At 44.5% G+C, this 19,022-nt stretch overlaps 1 protein-coding gene across 1 annotated transcript; it reads right to left on the bottom strand.

The window, feature by feature from the left end:
* Positions 1 to 262: 262 nt before the first annotated feature.
* On the bottom strand, positions 263 to 16,724 carry LOC308281231 (leucine-rich repeat-containing protein 24-like; the record flags this gene model as incomplete). Its single annotated transcript, XM_080721359.1, has 7 exons — positions 263 to 676; positions 2,073 to 2,663; positions 7,694 to 7,956; positions 11,027 to 11,195; positions 11,813 to 12,004; positions 15,805 to 15,891; positions 16,560 to 16,724. 7 exons carry the CDS (start codon positions 16,722 to 16,724, stop codon positions 263 to 265), a joined length of 1,881 nt encoding a protein of 626 aa, XP_080577485.1.
* Between the last annotated feature and the right edge of the window lie 2,298 nt (positions 16,725 to 19,022).

The following is a 19,022-nucleotide window of genomic DNA, read 5'->3' as shown; positions in this document are numbered from 1 at the left end:
TTCACCCTTTTTGCATTTGTGACCCACCAACAGTACGATTGGTTCTCTCCTTACCTTACCACCTCCAGTCGTTTTCCTTGAGGATGAGTGTTCTCCTTGAGGATCCAGTTCCCAGGAGTGAACTCCCAATCTCTTTCCGTCTCAGATATGTTAGTCTTTACTGACCTGGAGTACAGAGTACCTGCTGTGTTAAAGCCACCCCTACTATACAGTACCACACTGCAACGCCAGAACCTCATTCTGTCTGGATCGTCCCCTTCCTTCAGCAGTGGATCTCGTAGGCGATCTGTGAGTCCATGAACAGACCCGTATGGTTGAGAAACATCCCCTCAGCCTCTGACGTGATCACAGGCTCGGCCTCCCCTCCCTCCCCTGCCATCCTCCGCATTGTCCGTATGTCCGGCTCTTGTAGCTGCTGCTGCTTGGTGGGGGCGAGCACTGGGCTTGTGGTCTGGCCAGGCCCTGAGGAGAGGGCGGGGCTGGAGGACAGGGTCTCCGATGGGGCAGGGTAACCCAGGTTAGTGGTGGTAACAGCTGTGGGCGGTGCAGGTGGCAACACCGGTTTGGCCCGGTTGAGGACGTACATCTCGTGGCCACGCTCATCTCTGTACTCTTCCAGCTGGGCAAATGTAGTCGGGCCGTCTGAGTAGTCATTCACATACAGGATGCTCTCCTCCTGCATATTAAGATAGCAGGACAACCACTTTTGGGTTAGGGTTAGAGAATTGGTTGAGAATATTTCAGTGTCACTAGTTGCACATTTTGCCTGTTTCCATTCAATGATAAAATGCCAATGTCAAGTGAGACACATTATTGGACATGCATTTAACTTTTTATACAAAAACATTATACACAGACTCACAGCTTTGTAGCCTAGGCTATTGGTCTGCAAGATAGAGGGTAGCACGGGTCCAACAAATGGGAGCCGAGGATATCTGGACCGAATGTACGGCACCGAGAGTGGATCCGGTCCGAAACGGAGCCGCATTATATTGGATCCGATCATAAAATGGACCAAATCTGCCCGGGACTTTAGACCTGTAGCCTACTGTGTCCGATGCTTATTTTCACCATTACTTTGTCTTTGAGTGAGACTGGTCATCTTCTCTCTCTACTCCATTGCTGAGCACACCTCCCCTGCCTCTCCGAGAACAGCGGAGGGCTGCGGTGTGTGTGTGTGTGTGTGTGTGCGCGCTCACAGCTCACTGCGCTGTGTATTTCAGAAACCCTCCTCGACTAGAACAGAGACCCATTTCCATTGCACTGATGCGCATTTAGTTTTTTTCGATTAAGCCCCAAAATCCACCTCCTCCAAGCGCAAAAAGTTTTTTTTTTTTACATTTAAGTGTTTCCATAAAATTATGCGGATAAGCCTTAATGCGCAAAAAACTGCTTTATGGAAACGCCACTACTGCAAAACAATGTAGATCTATACCAATTTGCATACCGTCATGGATGCAGCACAAAAGATCTAACTATAACTGTAGAAACCAAAATTACGTAATTGTTTAATAGCAGGTTGATGGCGCACTATTTTAAAACGGCGGCGCACCCCAATGCATCATCAGTTCAGCACTATTATTTATAATCTATGAAAATGACTGAATGTTGTGTGACGCAGATTACCCCAATCTCCAACAAGACGGTGCCAATTATCAGAATAGTGTGATCATAAACACCTGATTTTAAACATTTTAAAAACATAAGAGATCACTATCAGTCCCCAGAATGATATCCAATTCAGGACGCAAAAAGTATGTTACATCCTATAATAAATAAATAAATAACGAAATAAATAATCTAAATCGCAATATGAACTACTGCATTTTTAAAACTGTGTATGCTTTGGAAAATTGCCAGTAGTAATGTCAAATATTCATATACCGGTATGCAAAACATGCAATAACATCGGTATGATCCTGCACCAAGTTTTCCCCCTGGATCCTGCAACTGATTTTCCCCCTTGGGATAATAAAGGTATCTATCTAATCAGATATAATACCATCATAATGGTTGTTTGCCCACATTTTTAACCATCCGTGAACCATATAACACAAACAGACGAAACGCACCTTCTCTGCACCGTCAGCCTCTTTCTCTCTTTGGTAGTGCCGGCTGTAGATCATGGCCACCAACAGGAGTGCAGTGAGCGCCAGGAGGGAGATCCCTATAGCTATGGCCGTCTGGGTGGCCGGCCCCAGCGCGCTGAAGGCCATGCTGCCCATGGCGTACAGAGGCTCGCGGCTGACATCCGAGCCCACGGCGGGACGATGGTTCCGTAGCCGCGGCCACGAGGGGGCGTACGCCGAGGAGACCTGGGACCAGGAGGCCCAGATGGAGGAGGAAGAGGAGGACGAGGAGGAGGTGGAGGAGTTGATGGCCAGCTGGAAGGTCACCCGTGCCACACCGCCCGCGTTCCACGCCTCGCACTCGTAGAAGCCCGCGTGAGCCACGGTCACGTTGCTGAGGAACAGCATGCCGCTGCCCGTGTCCGGGTCGAAGCGTTCCCCGTCCACCTTCTGCAGGCGGACTCTGCCCTCCTCGGAGTGCTCCTCTGTTCCCGCCGCAGCGACCCCTCCAGCTGCTCCTCCAGCCCCCAGCTCCTGCACCAGGCTTCTGGGAGAGAGAGCCACTTTACCCTGGGAAGCCTTCCTCCAGGTCACCTGCAGTAAAAGTAGTTTCCCCCCACCCCCATTAGAGCAGTGGTTTTCAACCTTTCTCATATCAAGGGCCATTATTTATTCTGCATTTGTGCCACGGACCACCATTTGATGAGATTTAGCCTCTCAGACCCAAAATAACAATTCTTATACATTCTCTAATTGTGTAGAATTCATATGAACTAGAAAGATGCAATTCTGGGAAATTGCGGTGTGGTTGCCGTTTTTACACTTTCCCATTCAAGACAATGGGGTTACTCAATCACTAAGGTGATGTCACCGAGAAAGCTGCTTCCTCATTGGCTAAAAGTTTATCTAGGAATAAAGTAAAAATATTATAGTGTGTTGCCCACACTGATTAAGTGATGCAGATGTTTAACAATAATTTAACTCTCAAGATATTAAAGATCTATAAGGGTCTACAAGGGTCCAGGTTACCAACTCTCCATCATTTAGCTGGGGACCACCTGGAACCCCCTCAAGGACCACTGGTGGTCCCCGGACGACTGGTTGACAACCACTGCCGTTAGCATTGCCATCAACAACATCGTCGTCGCAGACGCCCTCTGGCTAACATTAGTCCCTGGGCCATACGAGATGTCTCTCTCGGAAAGGTGGCAAAGGTTACTTTTAAGCTCTATATCTGTAGATTATATTTTGGTATGATAACCCTTCCTGAGTCGCGGCTAAATTGGTGTTATCAGCTGCTAAAGTTCCATTGCAAGCATGTGTATTGCTCAAAAAACATTCCTTGGGCTAAAAATTTACCCCACAAAACTGTGAAAAGTGATGACTCATCACTTTTCATCACTAAACCATAGTTTTGTGGGGCCGTTTTTAGCCAGAGGAATGTTCTTCGTGCAAAACACATGCTTGCAATGGATTCAGAATCATGACAAAACCCTAGTTTGACCCCTCATATGCTACCTAAAGCAGATACATTTTTTGCATTTTTTTTTCCTGTATAGTAAAGTTAATGGGACACCAACTTTAGCAACTTTAACACCAATTTAGCTGTGACTCAGGAAGGGTTCTCATACCAAAATATATCTACAGATATAGAGCTTCTCAAAAATGCTAAGTAACCTTTGCCACCTTTCCGAGAGCGACTTCTCGTATAGCCGAGTGTTTCAGGCAAAAATCGTGCACTTTATGATAGAAGCATGAAATTTGGCACACAGTTAGAACATGCCATATGGAACACTGTTGGCTATAGGGACATCGCAGATTTGTCTTGGGAAACTTGTGGGAGCTAATCAAAGTTGGGCTCTCATAGACTTTACTATAGAGTAAAATAATACAAAAAATAAATATGTTTTAAGTAGCATGTGAGGGGTCAAACTACTACAGTAGGTGTTTTTCGGGATTCTGAATCCAATGCAAGCATTTGTTTTGCACGAGAAACATTCCTTTCCGAGAAACGGCCGCCACAAAACTGTGAAAAGTGATGACTCATTACTAAACCATAGTTTTATGGGGTCCGTTTTTAGCCCAAGGAATGTTTTTCCTGCAAAACAAATATTTGCATTGGATTCAGAATCCCGAAAAACACCTAGTTTGACCCCTTACATGCTACTTAAAACATATTTATTTTTTGTATTATTTTACTCTATAGTAAAGTCTATGAGAGCCCAACTTTGATTGGCTCCCACAAGTTTCCCAAGACAAATCTGCGATGTCCCTATAGCCAAAAATGTTCCATATGGCATGTTCTAACTGTGTGCCAAATCTCATGCTTCTTTCATAAAGTGCACGATTCCATCTAGCGGGGCAGGTAAATGCATTTTTGCACTAAAATACTTCACAAGTGGAAAGAAACCTAAAACTTTTCACAAGTACTCCTTAGGGGTTGTTCCTATGATAAAACACGTTAGACACTGAAAAATCAAAATGGCTGCCATGTTTCCAAGATGGCTGCCTCAGAACAGTACGCCAGCCAGTTAATGTCCGATTTTCATAATATTAGAGTTGTTTTGTAGGTTTTAAAACATCGTGAGTTCATTTATTACTCTTTTAAAGCAGCCAGAATAACTTTTCTGACTTTTGGTTGGGGTCTTTCCTCACCTGGGACCCCCCAAACAGACCCCTGAGCTTATCTGAGTAGTCGCTTTGCTCCTGCTCCAGAGCAATGTTAAATTAGATCATAACTGAAGCATTAAAGTTGTTGTAACTGGGCTCTGAAAGCAAAAATGAGTAGTAGCAAATACCCAGGGGTCTTCCACAGGGGTCCCGGACCCCTAGGGGGTCCTCAGAGTTACTACAGGAGGCCTGCCGAATCTTGATGGGGAAGTTCCTTTTTTTTATATGTATATATATTTTTACATTTGAAACTGTTTTTATTAGTATTCTCAGTATTATTTATAACATGTGTGTGTTAGACAGACAGGTTCACAGGTATTGCAAGAATTAAGGTATTGCAACTTCTCACTTTGGGCGCACAGTCTAACATGTCCATTTATTGCATTGCACTAACACTGACAACACAACACACACACCTCTTTGTTATCGTCACCCCAAAACCCGCACCCTATCCTCTTAAAGAGCTCACGGTCAATTGTACCCAAAGAAATTCACTACTATACATGTCCTCCCTAATAATGTTGACAGTTTCCACTATATCATTTGCAGGGAGGAGAGTGCAAGGCAGGTTATTGTTTGAGCAGCTGCACCGTCCCTTGTAACCTGCTTTGCAAACACATTTGATGAGCTTTGCCTTTGCAGCAGGGATGGCAAGAAACCTGACTGGAACATACCCTCCACTCTCTGAATTCCATCTATTTTTTCAATTGATGGAAGCTCAGGGCAATTTGTCAGGTATGACGAAGTAGGCATCATAATACGATACCTTCATCAAGGGACATGATTTTGAGGAAGTGCAAACACATGAAGAGGCTGATACCCCGATTCCTTATCAAGTCCTTGCCTCCGGTACAAAAAAAGGGAATTGATATATTCGAGTGAGTTCAAGTTGATGTTACAAATGTCAAGGGTTCCTTTGCGTTTTTCAGGTGTTGACTGGGGAAGAACATTTGTTGGAATCACCAAAAAGACATGGGTCAATGCCTACTTGATGATGATGATGATGATGATGATGATGACCAAGCCACTAACCGCTTCAAGGACCTTGGCAAGGTCATTGGCCATTCCTCCTGAGCTTATAAATTGTGAGCTTCCATCAACATTGCAGTCCGAACATTTTGCATGCCATGTTTACAGTTCAAAAGGTCCAACAACCCTGGGATTACTCAGATGGGAACTATTTCTGTCAAATAACTTGGAGGGTGAGATGCTACCTCCAACTCGTGCTGCACTGCTACCACATTACCTCCGTGCCAACTCCGTCACAATGCAGGATAAATCATACCTGACAAATTTCCCTGTGCTTCCACCAATCGAAGAAAATAGATGGAATTCAGAGAGTGGAGGGTATATTCCAGGTTTCAGTTTTCTTGCTCTCCCTGCTCCAAAGGCAGTACTTGAGCCCATCAAATGTGTCTGCAAAGCAGGTTGTAAGGGACGGTGCAGCTGCTCAAATAACCTGCCTTTCACTCTATGCTATGGTGGAGACTGTGTCAACACTATTAGGTTGGACATTGAAGATGATGATGATGATGAAGACGAATATATCCTGCATGTCTGAAATTACTGTAGTGTAGTGAATCTCTTTGGGCGTAATTAACCATGGGCTCTATAAGAGGATAAGGTGAGGGTTTTGGGGTGACAATAACAAAGAGGTGTGTGTGTGTGTGTGTGTGTGTGTGTGTGTGTGTGTGTGTGTGTGTGTGTGTGTGTGTGTGTGTGTGTGTGTGTGTGTGTGTGTGTGTGTGTGTGTGTGTGTGTGTGTGTGTGTGTGTGTGTGTGTGTGTGTGTACAAACATTCCCGTGTCATTCCATCCATGTTTCATCTCTGTGATAACTTGGAAATGTTTGCATCTTTGACAGCTAATACACCAGATGTTGTTGTGGTTGATGAAGAGTCCAGGGAAGTGTCTGTATTGGAGATGGCCTGCACCTTTGACCCTAGCCTAGAGGAAGCTTTCATGACCAAGGTCATTAAATACCAACCTCTCCTAAATACGATCTCAGAGCTGGGGTACAGGTGCAGACTATTTGTTTTCATATTTGGCAGCCTAGGTGTGTGTGTGTGTGTGTGTGTGTGTGTGTGTGTGTGTGTGTGTGTGTGTGTGTGTGTGTGTGTGTGTATGTGTTGTCAGTGTGAGTGCAGTGCAATAAATGGAAATGTTGTTCTGCACCCAAAGTGAAAAGTTGCAATACCTTCATTATTGCAATCCCTGCAGTAACAGCTGTCAACCATAACTGTTTTAACACAAAAAACATTATAAATAATACTGAGAATACTAATAAACCATCAAAGTACAATACATAAAACCAGGATACATAAAAACATTCAAAGTTTCAAATGTAAAAAAAAAAAAAAAAAAAAAGATCTCATCGAGATTTGGCAGGCCCCCTGTAATAGCTCTGAGGACCCCCCCAGGGGTCCCGGACCCCCCGTGGAAGACCTCTGTTATTTGCTACTAGTCATTTTTTATTTCAGAGCATATTTCAGATCTAATTTAACATTGTTCTGGTGCAGGAGCAGAGCGATTACTGAAATAGGCTCAGGGGTCTGTCTGGGGGGTCCCAGGTGAGGAAAGACCCCAACCAAAAGTCAGAAAGGTTATTCTGGCTGCTTTAAAAGTGTAATAAATGAACTCAGGATGTTTTAAAACCTACAAAACAACTCTAATATTATGAAAATTCGATATTAACTGGCTGGCGTACTGTAAAACATATCCGAAAAGGCGGCCATCTTTAAAACTGGCGGACATTTTGAAAATTAAGTGTCTAATGTGATTTTTCTAAAGAATGACCCAAGAGGTACACTCTGTAAAATTGTGGTGCTTCTTTCCAGAACTGAAGTATTGTTCTCCTTAACAGCCCCGCTACAAAATACTGCCCGAAACACCTGGACTAGTATGGCCCATGGACCACATGCAATGTTTCGCCGTTATTCTTCACTATAACCACACCTGTGGTCGGGGATATCCAGAGGCGTGGCAGGACACCCGCAGGCTCTCTCCGAGGCGCACGGCTAGCCTCCTGGGCTCCAGCTGCACCACCGGCGGGATGCACACCAGGCTGTTGAGAGGCACTTCCACCAGGCTGAGGTGGGAGAGACGCGGTGGCTCCGTGCAGACCAGACGACGCTCCGCCGAGCTGAGCAGCCGCTGGCCCTCCTCATCGATCCAGCTCCTCAGCCAGTGGAGCGCACAGTCACACCGCCATGGATTGTCTGGATGGGAGAGGAGCAGAACCAGTGGTGTAAATCAGTGTTTCTCAACCTTTTCAGGCCGCGACCCCCAAAATAATCATATTTGAACTGGGGACCCCCCCACCCTGACGAGCACTAAGAGTTGAGGCATTACATTTTGCATAGCAGTTCTATTGTGAAAATAGACAATCCTACATGCTCACAACGCCTCTAATATTTCACAATTTGGCCAATGTTTAATTTGTCATTTTAGAGGTATTAAAAAGTCCATAAATTATCACTTTAGAAATGTGTAGATACCCTCTATACACTTAAACTTTGTTTTGGTTTGTTTACTGTTGAATGACAAAACAACATTGCACATTAAGTTAATCATCTTGGTTCTCAACCTGTGGGTTCCGACCCACAGGTTGAGAACCACTGGTGTAAATAACTGTGCATTTACTTAAGTACTGTACATTTTGAGGTATTTGTACTTTACTTGAGTTATTTCCAATTTCCAATCCAACGCTTTCTATACTTCTACTCTGTTACATCTCGGCTCCAAATACTGTACTTTTACTCCACTACATTTATTTGCAAACTTAGTTACTAGTTACTTTGCAGATATAAATTGTAATATTTAAAACATACATTAACCACTTTAGCCCTATTTTATACCTAGGCTGTTTGAAAATGGCCGATCTACAAGCTCACAAGCTTGTAGATTAGCTATTTTCAAACATTTTGCAATATTGATACTTTTACCACCACTGAGTAGAACAGAACTTCCATGCCTGACTTTACTGGAACAGTTTTTAACAAAGACCCAGAGTCATCTCAGTCTCTCTCCAACGGTTTCGCTTTACAATGGTTCATTAATTCATACATTGGGGGGAGAAGCGTCCTCACTTCCCACATTCACACACCAATGGTGGCACTGAACGACTCATTGGAAGCAATGTGGGGTTCTGTGTCTTCTTGCCCAACGACACTTCGACATGTGGACAGGAGGAGCCGGGATTTTGATCGCTGACCCATGCATCATTGGATGACCTGCTCTACCTCCTGAGCCACAGGAGGTAGTACATTTGTACAACTGTACATTTAGTTAATTTAGTAACATTTAATGTTACTAAAACTAAATTAAGTGTTATTAAAGTGGGAGGCACACACTCAAAACGGCTAAATCAGGCTATCTAATTATCTAAAATTTGTGATGATGTCAAGTAAACCTACCTTTGATTACTGAAAGTAGTACTTTCTGTACAGTAACTGCAATAAATGAATTTGATTGGCTAGTATAGAGGGAGGGGGCCGGAGTTGAGCGTGCATATCATTGTATTCTGAAACTACCCCCACAGAAGCTGTGCAAGGTGAAAATGCGAATTTAGAAAACACTAGCAGTTGTAGGTGTAAAAATTATAAAGATTCATGGCATATTTCCCTAGTTTGTTAGTTTGTTTTCAACAAACTAGCTGTCAAAAATGAGTTTCCAAGCGCACGCTTTTCTCCTCCCATGCTCGGGGCATGTTTAGCGACTGTGTCCTGCTCTCTAGCAACCGGAGCGTCGGTGGAGCTTGTGACTGTTCTGCATGAGTGACTTCTCCCCCAACACAACGCGCGTGTGTGTGCATGTGTGTGCGTGTGTGTGTGCGCGCGCGTGTGTGTGTCCATGTGGTGACAGAAAATAACCGTCCTTCAAAAGCTCACAACGTGTCCCAAACGCGCCGTGTTGTGTGCGGCACCGTACGACGGACGAATTATACATTCACTACTAACTGATACTTTTAGCCCTTTTCAGACTGTTTGGAGAAAGACCACGTGACCTATTGTAGCATAATGTAATATTTCGGTGCGCGACATAACACCTTTAAGAAAGACTAAGACTAAACTAAATCAGAATTTCCTATCAAAATCAACACGGCTTCACACAGGTACTTTGCAGTAGTTCAACTCTATGTAATCTTCTGGGAGACCAGCACCCACACATAAGGCCCATGAAGGCTTCACTGAAGGCTTCACTTCCTGCGTCAGCTTGAAAGGCTGGTGTGTCTGGGCAGGCGATGCTGCACTACAGTGCTGTGTGCAGTGTCCTCGCCCAGTCACAGTGTTGTACTGTATGGCAACACAACCACCCATGAGAGGGCACAGCTGGAAATAGTTGTACTCACAGTGTCTAATATATCCCTCGCTGTGACCTTCCCTCTGTCTCCTCTGTACAGGCACGTGCACACATAGACATCAAAGGGGGCTTGAGCCCCTGACCTTTTATCCGTCTTTAAAAAGTGCCCTCTCCAGACCATGAATGCTGTTTTTACTATGGTGAAAGAAATGCAAATGCTCTCTTTCCATGCCATACCTGAAGGCAGCATTCAAGAGAATTGCCTTGTCCAAACTCTCCTGAACTTGAATGCAGCATCTTATGTTGAAAGAATTGCCCTCTCTGTTTAGAAATCCATGCCGTTACGCCACATCTCCAGTATTGACTTGATTATGGTTAGTTCAGTGTGGTATCAAGCACTGAAAATATTTTCGATATTTTTACCAAAAGGCCCTTTTAGAAATGTCAGCCCCTGCCAGCCCTGCCTCCCTAACATTCTCTGCATGTGCCCGCCTCTGTATATAGGCCTAACACACGTATCCGACTCAAGATGAAGAAGGTGATTGCGGACTCCTCTCACCCCAGATCTCAGCTTTTTAGGCGTAGGATATCTCGCCTGAAGAACAGCACATTGAAGCTGTTTGATACTTGAACTCTGACACGCAAGCACTTTTGTCAGAGCAAGCATTAGCCAACAAGCACTTTAAAAAGTAGGTAGGGAACAGCACAAAGCAACAAGCACTTCAAAACGAATGTATCAGCGCCAAGCACTTTATGGCTTTATTGTATTATGCAAATGGTCTGCATTTGTATAGCACCTTTCATCCAAAGCTCTTTACAATATGCATTACTTTCACTTATTCACGCAGATTTGCACACCGGTGGAGGCAAGTCAGGCACATTCCCAATTTCTGTGTCAAACAGCGAGATAGAGATCTCATATATTAAAAACGATCAAAAACGAAATGACAGATTTTCATGATCATGTCCTAAATGTCTTGGTCTTACCTGTGATGCGCAGAACCTGCAGGCTGACCAGTGGCCGCAGGGAGGCCGGGCCCATGGTGTGCAGGTTGTTCCTGCTGAGGTCCAGCAGGGCGAGGGAAGTCAAGCCAACAAGGGCTTGGTCGGCTAGCATCTCTATGCTGTTGTGCTGCAGGTGGAGCTCCTGCAGGCGCTGTGGAGCAGGAATGTGCTAGTTTAGATAATTGTAGTGATAATAGAGCAGTGGTTCTCAACCTGTGGGTCGGGACCAGTTATTTGGGGGGGGGGGTCCCCAGATGATTAACTTAATGTGCAACATTGTTTTCTCAATCAACAAACCAACATACGGTTTAAGTGTATCTGCACATTTCTAAAGTGACAATTTAAGGACTTTTTAATACATCTAAAATTACAAATTGAACATTGGCCAAATTGTCAAATATTAGAGGCAGAAATGGTGTTGCGAGGCGTTGTGAGCATGTAGATCGGCTATTTTCACAGTAGAACCATGTTATACAAAATGTAATGGGGGGGGGGGGGGGGTCCCCAGTTCAAATATGATCATTTTGGGGTCACAGCCTGAAAAGGTTGAGAACCACTGTAATAGAGTGGTTGGAGCTTAATTGTCATGAAACCAAAAGGGAACTGGAAAACCTCCTTTGCTCATCTGAGAACTAAGAATCCCTTTAGTAAGGTCAAATTAATAGTAATACATACATTTATAGAAAACAATCTGTAATGCATACAGTTATGTCAAATGTGTATGACGCAGATTTAAAATGGATGCATGAGGGCCCGGCTCTGCCTCACCTGCAAGCCCCGGAAGGTGTAATCCTGCAGACGTGTGATGTCATTTCCTGCCAGGTAGAGGATGCGGAGGTGATCCAGCCCATGGAACATGTCGGCCGTCACCAGGTGAATCCGGTTCCCGTTGAGCGCCAGCTCCAGCAGCTGACCCTGCTTCCTGAAAGAGCCGGGTTCCACTGCTGATATGGTGTTGTTCTGGAGAGGAGAGGAACAATGGAAAGGAGAATGAGGCTGGTGGATCTGTATTTCTTTGACAAAATGTGCTTGAAGGGTGGTTGGTGCAGTGGCGTCAGTTCAGAAAAAGCTACGGTATGGCAACATGACTGGTGTCTTGACAAGTCATGTTGCCATACTGTACCTTCGCAAGAGGCATGATACATTTATTTTAAGAAGTACATTTTTTCCCCCCCCATTTCTATGGTTTCTTGGGCTGGATATGGCAGCCTGGAATGGTTGTTCAAGTGCAGAGCTCTAAACTTGGCATGTTATTAAACATGCCACAATTAACAATAATGCATTGCACCTGTGCAGCTGACCTGCGGAACCTGGGAATATACCATTTTGTCAAGATGGGGAGAATAAAAGTGTGGAGAATATAATTATACTTTGATAAAGTGACCATTTGTAGTTATTTTACTGTAATTTAAGTAACAACATAATAACCAGCACAGATGGACAAAGAGACATTCATGGATTTATATTTAAAAGTAACTTAAATTTTCCCCTCTGGACCCAGGGTATGGCAGCTGCATACCCTGCATACCCAATTGACGCCCCAGGGTTGGTCGGGCAAGAGAATACCTCTAAACTAAGAAAAAAGACTAAGGGAGTGATCACATTGAGACACGTCGTTACAGGCACAGAGCTCGGCTAATAATAAACATATAATTGGAAGAAGGGAAAAAAAGTGCTCTGAACCTGCTTCTGTTTTGATCCTGACGCTGCTCTAGAGAAGAGGGGGGAGATGAGTATAGGGGGCGGGGGGTGTCCACATACTGATGTAGGTTTGGGGTATCATCAAAGACTTGTTTCAGTGAGTTAAGCGTTAATTATGAAAATAGGTTACAGCACTGCATTGTGAACCCCAGTACATGTACAATGTTCTATTTCTGCTATCTTGCAGTAATTGACTGTGTGTTGTATTCAGCAAAATGACCTTCATTTTGCTGAATACAAAATGGGCTGTCTACATTCCAATGTGCCGAATAACTATCCCTCAGGTCACCACAGCTCTAGATGATGGGAATTAGGGCCAGTAATATGCCTCCCCCTGCAAACTGTGACTGGTCTCAAAGGACATCGATCGCTGTGGTGTGAGGAAGCTATGATTGCACTATCACTCTCTATCAGAAGTCTATTTAGAGTCAAAAGAGGAATCAGAATCCACTTTTGGAATAAAAGTGGTACATGCTATGAATCTAATTCTGCAGTACATCATGCTTATGGACCTACTATGGCATTTCAGAAACTATAGGTTGTCAGCCTAATCGAGTGCTGGTACACATTTGTTTGAAAATTAAAATTGGTTTGACTGTGTTGTGGAGCAACCTGATTCTCAGTCTGTAGGCGTTTAAATGCACATTCTCCTGAATTTTTACCAAATATGGCTATGGGGCCAGCCATAGCCATATTTCGTGTTACTTTCTCTCATTGGCTCATTGGCTGGCCTCATATCCACATTTGGTAAAGAAAATCTGGATATTTTGTAACATTACACAGAAGTCGGAATGACCCATTATTTAATCTAATCCAAATGAATCAGCTGCTGCTACTGGCACTTGTTGAATTAATTGTCTCCACCAGCCGAAGGCATGGGGGAGAGTATGTTTTCCCCTCCGTCCGTCCGTCCGTGCGTCCGTCCGTCCGTGCGTCCGTCCGTCCGTGCGTGCGTGCGTCCTCGCAGTTTGTGAGCACCTAATCTCAGTCGCCGTTGGCCCGGACGCTGCCAAAGTGAGCGCACACACTCCCTGGATGTCAATCTAGAACCTCTGCCCTAAATTTTTAAAATGGGCCTTTTCTAGCGCCACCTAGTGGCCGATGTTCGCAAACACATTTCTGTGCACTACTCTTACAGATTTTGTCCAAAAATCCTACAATTCTGTAGACAGTATCTCGACAGTCATGTGATGGACACGGATCTGTCCGATTTAGCATATTCCATCCTGATTGGCTAAGGTTGGCTTCCAAACCGTCCGTCCGTGCGTGCGTGCGTGCGTGCGTCCTCGCAGTTTGTGAGCACCTAATCTCAGTCGCTGTTGGCCCGGACGCTGCCAAAGTGAGCACACACACTCACTGGATGTCAATCTAGAACCTCTGCCCTAAATTTTTCAAATGGGCCTTTTCTAGCGCCACCTAGTGGCCGATGTTCGCAAAACACATTTCTGTGCACTACTCTTACAGATTTTGTCCAAAAAACCTACAAATCGGTAGACAGTATCTCGACAGTCATGTGATCGACACGGATCTGTCCGATTTAGCATATTCCATCCTGATTGGCTAAGGTTGGCTTCCAAACCGTCCGTCCGTGCGTGCGTGCGTGCGTCCTCGCAGTTTGTGAGCACCTAATCTCAGTCGCCGTTGGCCCGGACGCTGCCAAAGTGAGCACACACACTCCCTGGATGTTAATCTAGAACCTCTGCCCTAAATTTTTCAAATGGGCCTTTTCTAGCGCCACCTAGTGGCCGATGTTTGCAAAACACATTTCTGTGCACTACTCTTACAGATTTTGTCCAAAAATCCTACAAATCGGTAGACAGTATCTCGACAGTCATGTGATCGACACGGATCTGTCCGATTTAGCATATTCCATCCTGATTGGCACATTTTGGCTTCCAAAGTTTGCAGGATTTGGCCGTTTTGAAAAAAATGCCTCAAATCCCAAACGCAAAGTGCAATTATCATGAAATCGTGCACACACGTTCCCACTAGGTCGAGGAAGAAATGCCACAGCATTTTTTTTTATTAGCCTCATGGTGGCGCTATAACAGGCCGATTCGTGGTTTTACCTATAACTCCACCGATCAGTTTCAAACTTTGTAAGCTCAGTCCCTATAGGCCAAGGAAAAACCCATTCCCTGCATTTTTAACATCAGCCTATTATAGCGCCACCAGGAGGCCGACTTATGTAAAACACAATTTTTCCTATTATTCCTTGAGATTTTATCCAAAAATCATGCAAATCGGTACACAGTATCTCTATAGTCATGTGATCAAGTCCGATCCGTCTGATATTTCATATTCCATCCTAATTGGCTAATATTGGCTTCCAAAGTTTGCAGGATTGCTCAGTTTTTGGAACACAATGCCTCAAATCATGCATGCAGTGTCCGATTGCCATGAAAGGTCTAAGGTGAAGAACATATGCCAGCCTTTTTACATTGGCCTATTATACAGTAGCACCATCAGGACGCATGGCCTGGTGGAGACCTGTGCTCGGAAGAGCACTGCTTCTAGTTGCATTTGCTTTGTTTCACAGGGCAGTACATTGATGCTGTTGTGTGCAAACCTTGTTGCTTAGTATTAGTTTTCTTTTATTTTAAGTTTCATGTGCTTGAAATAAGGTTGTTGATGTGTGTTGGCTTATTGGCTTGTCAGAAGAACTGGCGGGGACGTGGCCTCTGAAAGAAGGGCGTGTTTTATGGATCACCATCGGTTCAGCGTCGCAGACACGTTTATTCTTACTAGAGATGGGCTCATACCATTTTGTAATTTTTTTTCCTTCCCGATGGGGTCCAATAAGGGGTGTGGTCTAATGTGGATATCAGACTTTTCATGTGACCAATCAATGACATAAGACTGTGTGTGTGTGTGTGTGTGTGTGTGTGTGTGTGTGTGTGTGTGTGTGTGTGTGTGTGTGTGTGTGTGTGTGTGTGTGTGTGTGTGTGTGTGTGTGTGTGTGTGTGTGTGTGTGTGCGTGCGTGCGTGCGTGCGTGCGTGCGTGCGTGCGTGCGTGCGTGCGTGCGTGCGTGCGTGCGCATATGAGCATGGTACAGTACCTGCAAGTAGAGGTAGTGCAGTCTCCCTAGCTGAGAGAGGTCCTGTCTACGGATCTGACCAATAACATTGTCCTGGAGGAAGATGGTCTGGAAAGAGTAAGGCGGTAGTAAAAATGAGAGGACAGGAATGGGCGAATCAATCAATCTAAACAGGGCAAAAAAGCATGTTCATAATCACATAGTCGTACAGTACATAATGTGAGCATACATGTGTGTTTCAGGTGTGTATGAATGTGTACTTGTGTCGTCTACTCTACAGTATTTCCCTTCTGGATTGGCGATTTACAAGTTAGGCATTTAACACTTCTTGAAGCTATACTATGTAAGTTGCTCAACTACTGGTCAGTAGCAGTATTGCTTTTTTTGGCCGTTTTTCGCCCGGAGTCGCCGCGGACCACCAGAACGGGGCCGCAAACCACCGCGATCGCCTCCGCCTCGCCTATACGAATCCGTAGAGCCGTCTCCCGTCATTTTTAGACCAGAATTGGGGGAGTATGAGGCAAGATTCCTTCACAAACGTAAACACTGTTGCTGACGGAAGCTACTTCTTGCAGAGACGGCAAGACGCGCTGTGATTGGCCGGTAGTGTATATTTAGGTTATGTGTCACATCTGCCTTGTGCAACTTCAAAACCTAAAAAAACGAACTAGAAATGTAATTATCAACCACAAAAACACAATGAGATCGTTAATCGCAATTATTTGAGCGACAATTAATCGTCATGTAAAATGTCCTCCTGATGGTGACAGCCCTACCTGCGTGGAGGGCGGGACGTGCTTGGGGATGTCTCGGAGGCTGGTGGATCCACACTCCACGGTGAGGCTGTAGCAGCGACAGCCGCCTGGGCAGGACAGAGAGCCCTGTCCCGGGCCAGGTAGGGGCAGGAGCAGGGAGAGCAGGACCACAGACGTCAGAGCCATCGCAAGAAGGAGGTGCAGGACTGCAGAGAGGAGGGAGGAAATAAAAAATAAATAAATGTGCTGATGTAACGTTAGCAATAGTTTCTTTATTATTGCTCAAACGGCATTCCTGGCTGCACACACTGACTGCAATTTCCTCTTTTCTGCAATTATGTGCCAGTGCTACTGGAGATGAGGTGAATAATCACTGTTGGACAGTGCAATATGTATGCCTGGAGCTCAGGGGGTATGAGTCAGACTGGGACAGAATAATCTAAAAAATCTATCTACATTATACATACACATACTGTAGAAATGACTGACAGACAATCTGAACAAAGATTTAGCTATCAAAGTCATGTGACCTAAGACTTATTGAAGTTCTTGGGTTGCAGAAATTCATGAAAAATATATTATGAAGGAAATCTTTCAAAGTAAAGGGTGTGCATCTTGTAAAAACGACTGACAGACAATCTGAACAAAGATTTAGCTATCAAAGTCATGTGACCTAAGACTTATTCAAGTTCTTAGGTTGCAGAAATTCATGAAAAATGTATTTTGAAGGAAATCTTTCAAAGTAAAGGGTGTGCATCTTGTACAGTAGCATATCCATTCAGTACAGTAGTATGTATGAGGTTAGACATAATATGCATGAACAACATAGCAGGTATATACCACATGCTATAAAGTATAACAACAAAAAAAAGATATGTTGATGAGTGGGAGGGGGGATAGAACATATTGTAAGTAAACATACAGTTGCACCAGGAAGTGAGGCAGAGAGTTAGATGAGATAATCTAGATTTCACAGTCCGCTGCTAAGGACCGTGACTTCGTCATTGTTTTTTGGATTTTATCTTGTGTATTCCTGTTCTATTTCAGTCTTGTATTCTAATCGACAGTTGAATGTATGGAATATGATTCTGTTGACATATGGTCTGAGACAGCTGCCTTTCTGTCGAGTTACTTTTATTCTGAAGTAATGTTGCATTCCTTGTTTCCTTGTTGGGTTTTGCTTTACTTTCTTGTATCTTGTTTTGTAGTATTAGTCCTAGTATTTCCTGTCCTTGCCTAGTATTTGTTTCCTGTCCTGTCTCGCTTCTCTGTGATTGTTACGTTTCCTCCACCTGTGTCCACTTAGTCCCCCAGCCTATCCCAGTGTTGATTGTCAGTGTTCACCTGTGTCTAGTCTATTTATCCACGATTTTCCAACGCCCCATAGTGCATTGCGCAAACGTCTGCTTCGAGCTTCCGCCGCCGATTTACAAGCTCACAACGGGTTGCATCTGCGGCGCGACGTGAGCTTGTATGTCTGCTGTTAAACCCGGAAGTTTGGTCCTGATAGTCTCCAGTAAACCCCCGGGGAAAATTGTGGATATGCCCTTGTATTTTCAGTTCCTTGTTCGTTCCAAGGAAGTTATTTTAGAAGGAATGGAAACACGTGACCACTGGGCATGCATCATGGAGCTCAGCATGGGTGCCAGAACTCGCACCGGAAGTACGATAAAATACATGTCAGTGAAGTGACCGCAGTTTTCCCAGTGACCCTGAGCGCAACGGTGGGGGCCGATGGGCAATAGGCTTCCCACACTCCCGCGCCTATCAAAGGTATTTTTACAATCACTTGCTTTTCGATGTGCACAGTACATAATGAAATAATAATAATAACAGTAAATAATAATCGTTTCTGTCTCCGAAGTATCGCGAGATTTGGTTCCCAGACAGGAAACGGTGGATAGTCTTGCGATACTTGGCACGTTTAGAAACATACTTTTTGCTCTTTAGATACTGCTATAAAATGACACCGTGCACACATCGAAAATCCACGCAGCACAAAAAAATGTGTGACATCATCGCCTTCTTTTATTTTCCTGTTCTGAGTATGTTATAAAGGTCTCACTTTTTCATAAATAGTGTTTGTTCATGAACTTCATGAGCTGCTGGGAGCCTGGGAGGCTGCTCCACAGTCTTCCACCGAACTTCCGGCTGCAGTTTGGCACCCATGGTGCGACGAATCTGCCGGTTGGAACTGCGAGATAGCGAAAGGGGCGTGGCTGTCTTTACCTCTCTATTTACCTTGGTTCGTTCGTAAAAGTAAGTCACCGTATGTAGTCATGTGTCTTACCTAGTCTATTCGTGTTCCTGTTCTTCTATTATTTGGTGAATAAACCACCTTGCATTAGAGCTGCCCTGTGTCTGCCTCATCCTCTGTTTTCGTGTTCCTGTTCTTCTATTATTTGGTGAATAAACCACCTTGCATTAGAGCTGCCCTGTGTCTGCCTCATCCTCTGTTTTTGTACTGCACTTGGGTCCTGCACC

The sequence above is a fragment of the Nannobrachium achirus genome (genome assembly GCF_963921795.1).
Source record: "Nannobrachium achirus genome assembly, chromosome: 1".
NCBI lineage: Eukaryota > Metazoa > Chordata > Actinopteri > Myctophiformes > Myctophidae > Nannobrachium > Nannobrachium achirus.
This window is presented reverse-complemented; position numbering and strand designations above follow the sequence as displayed.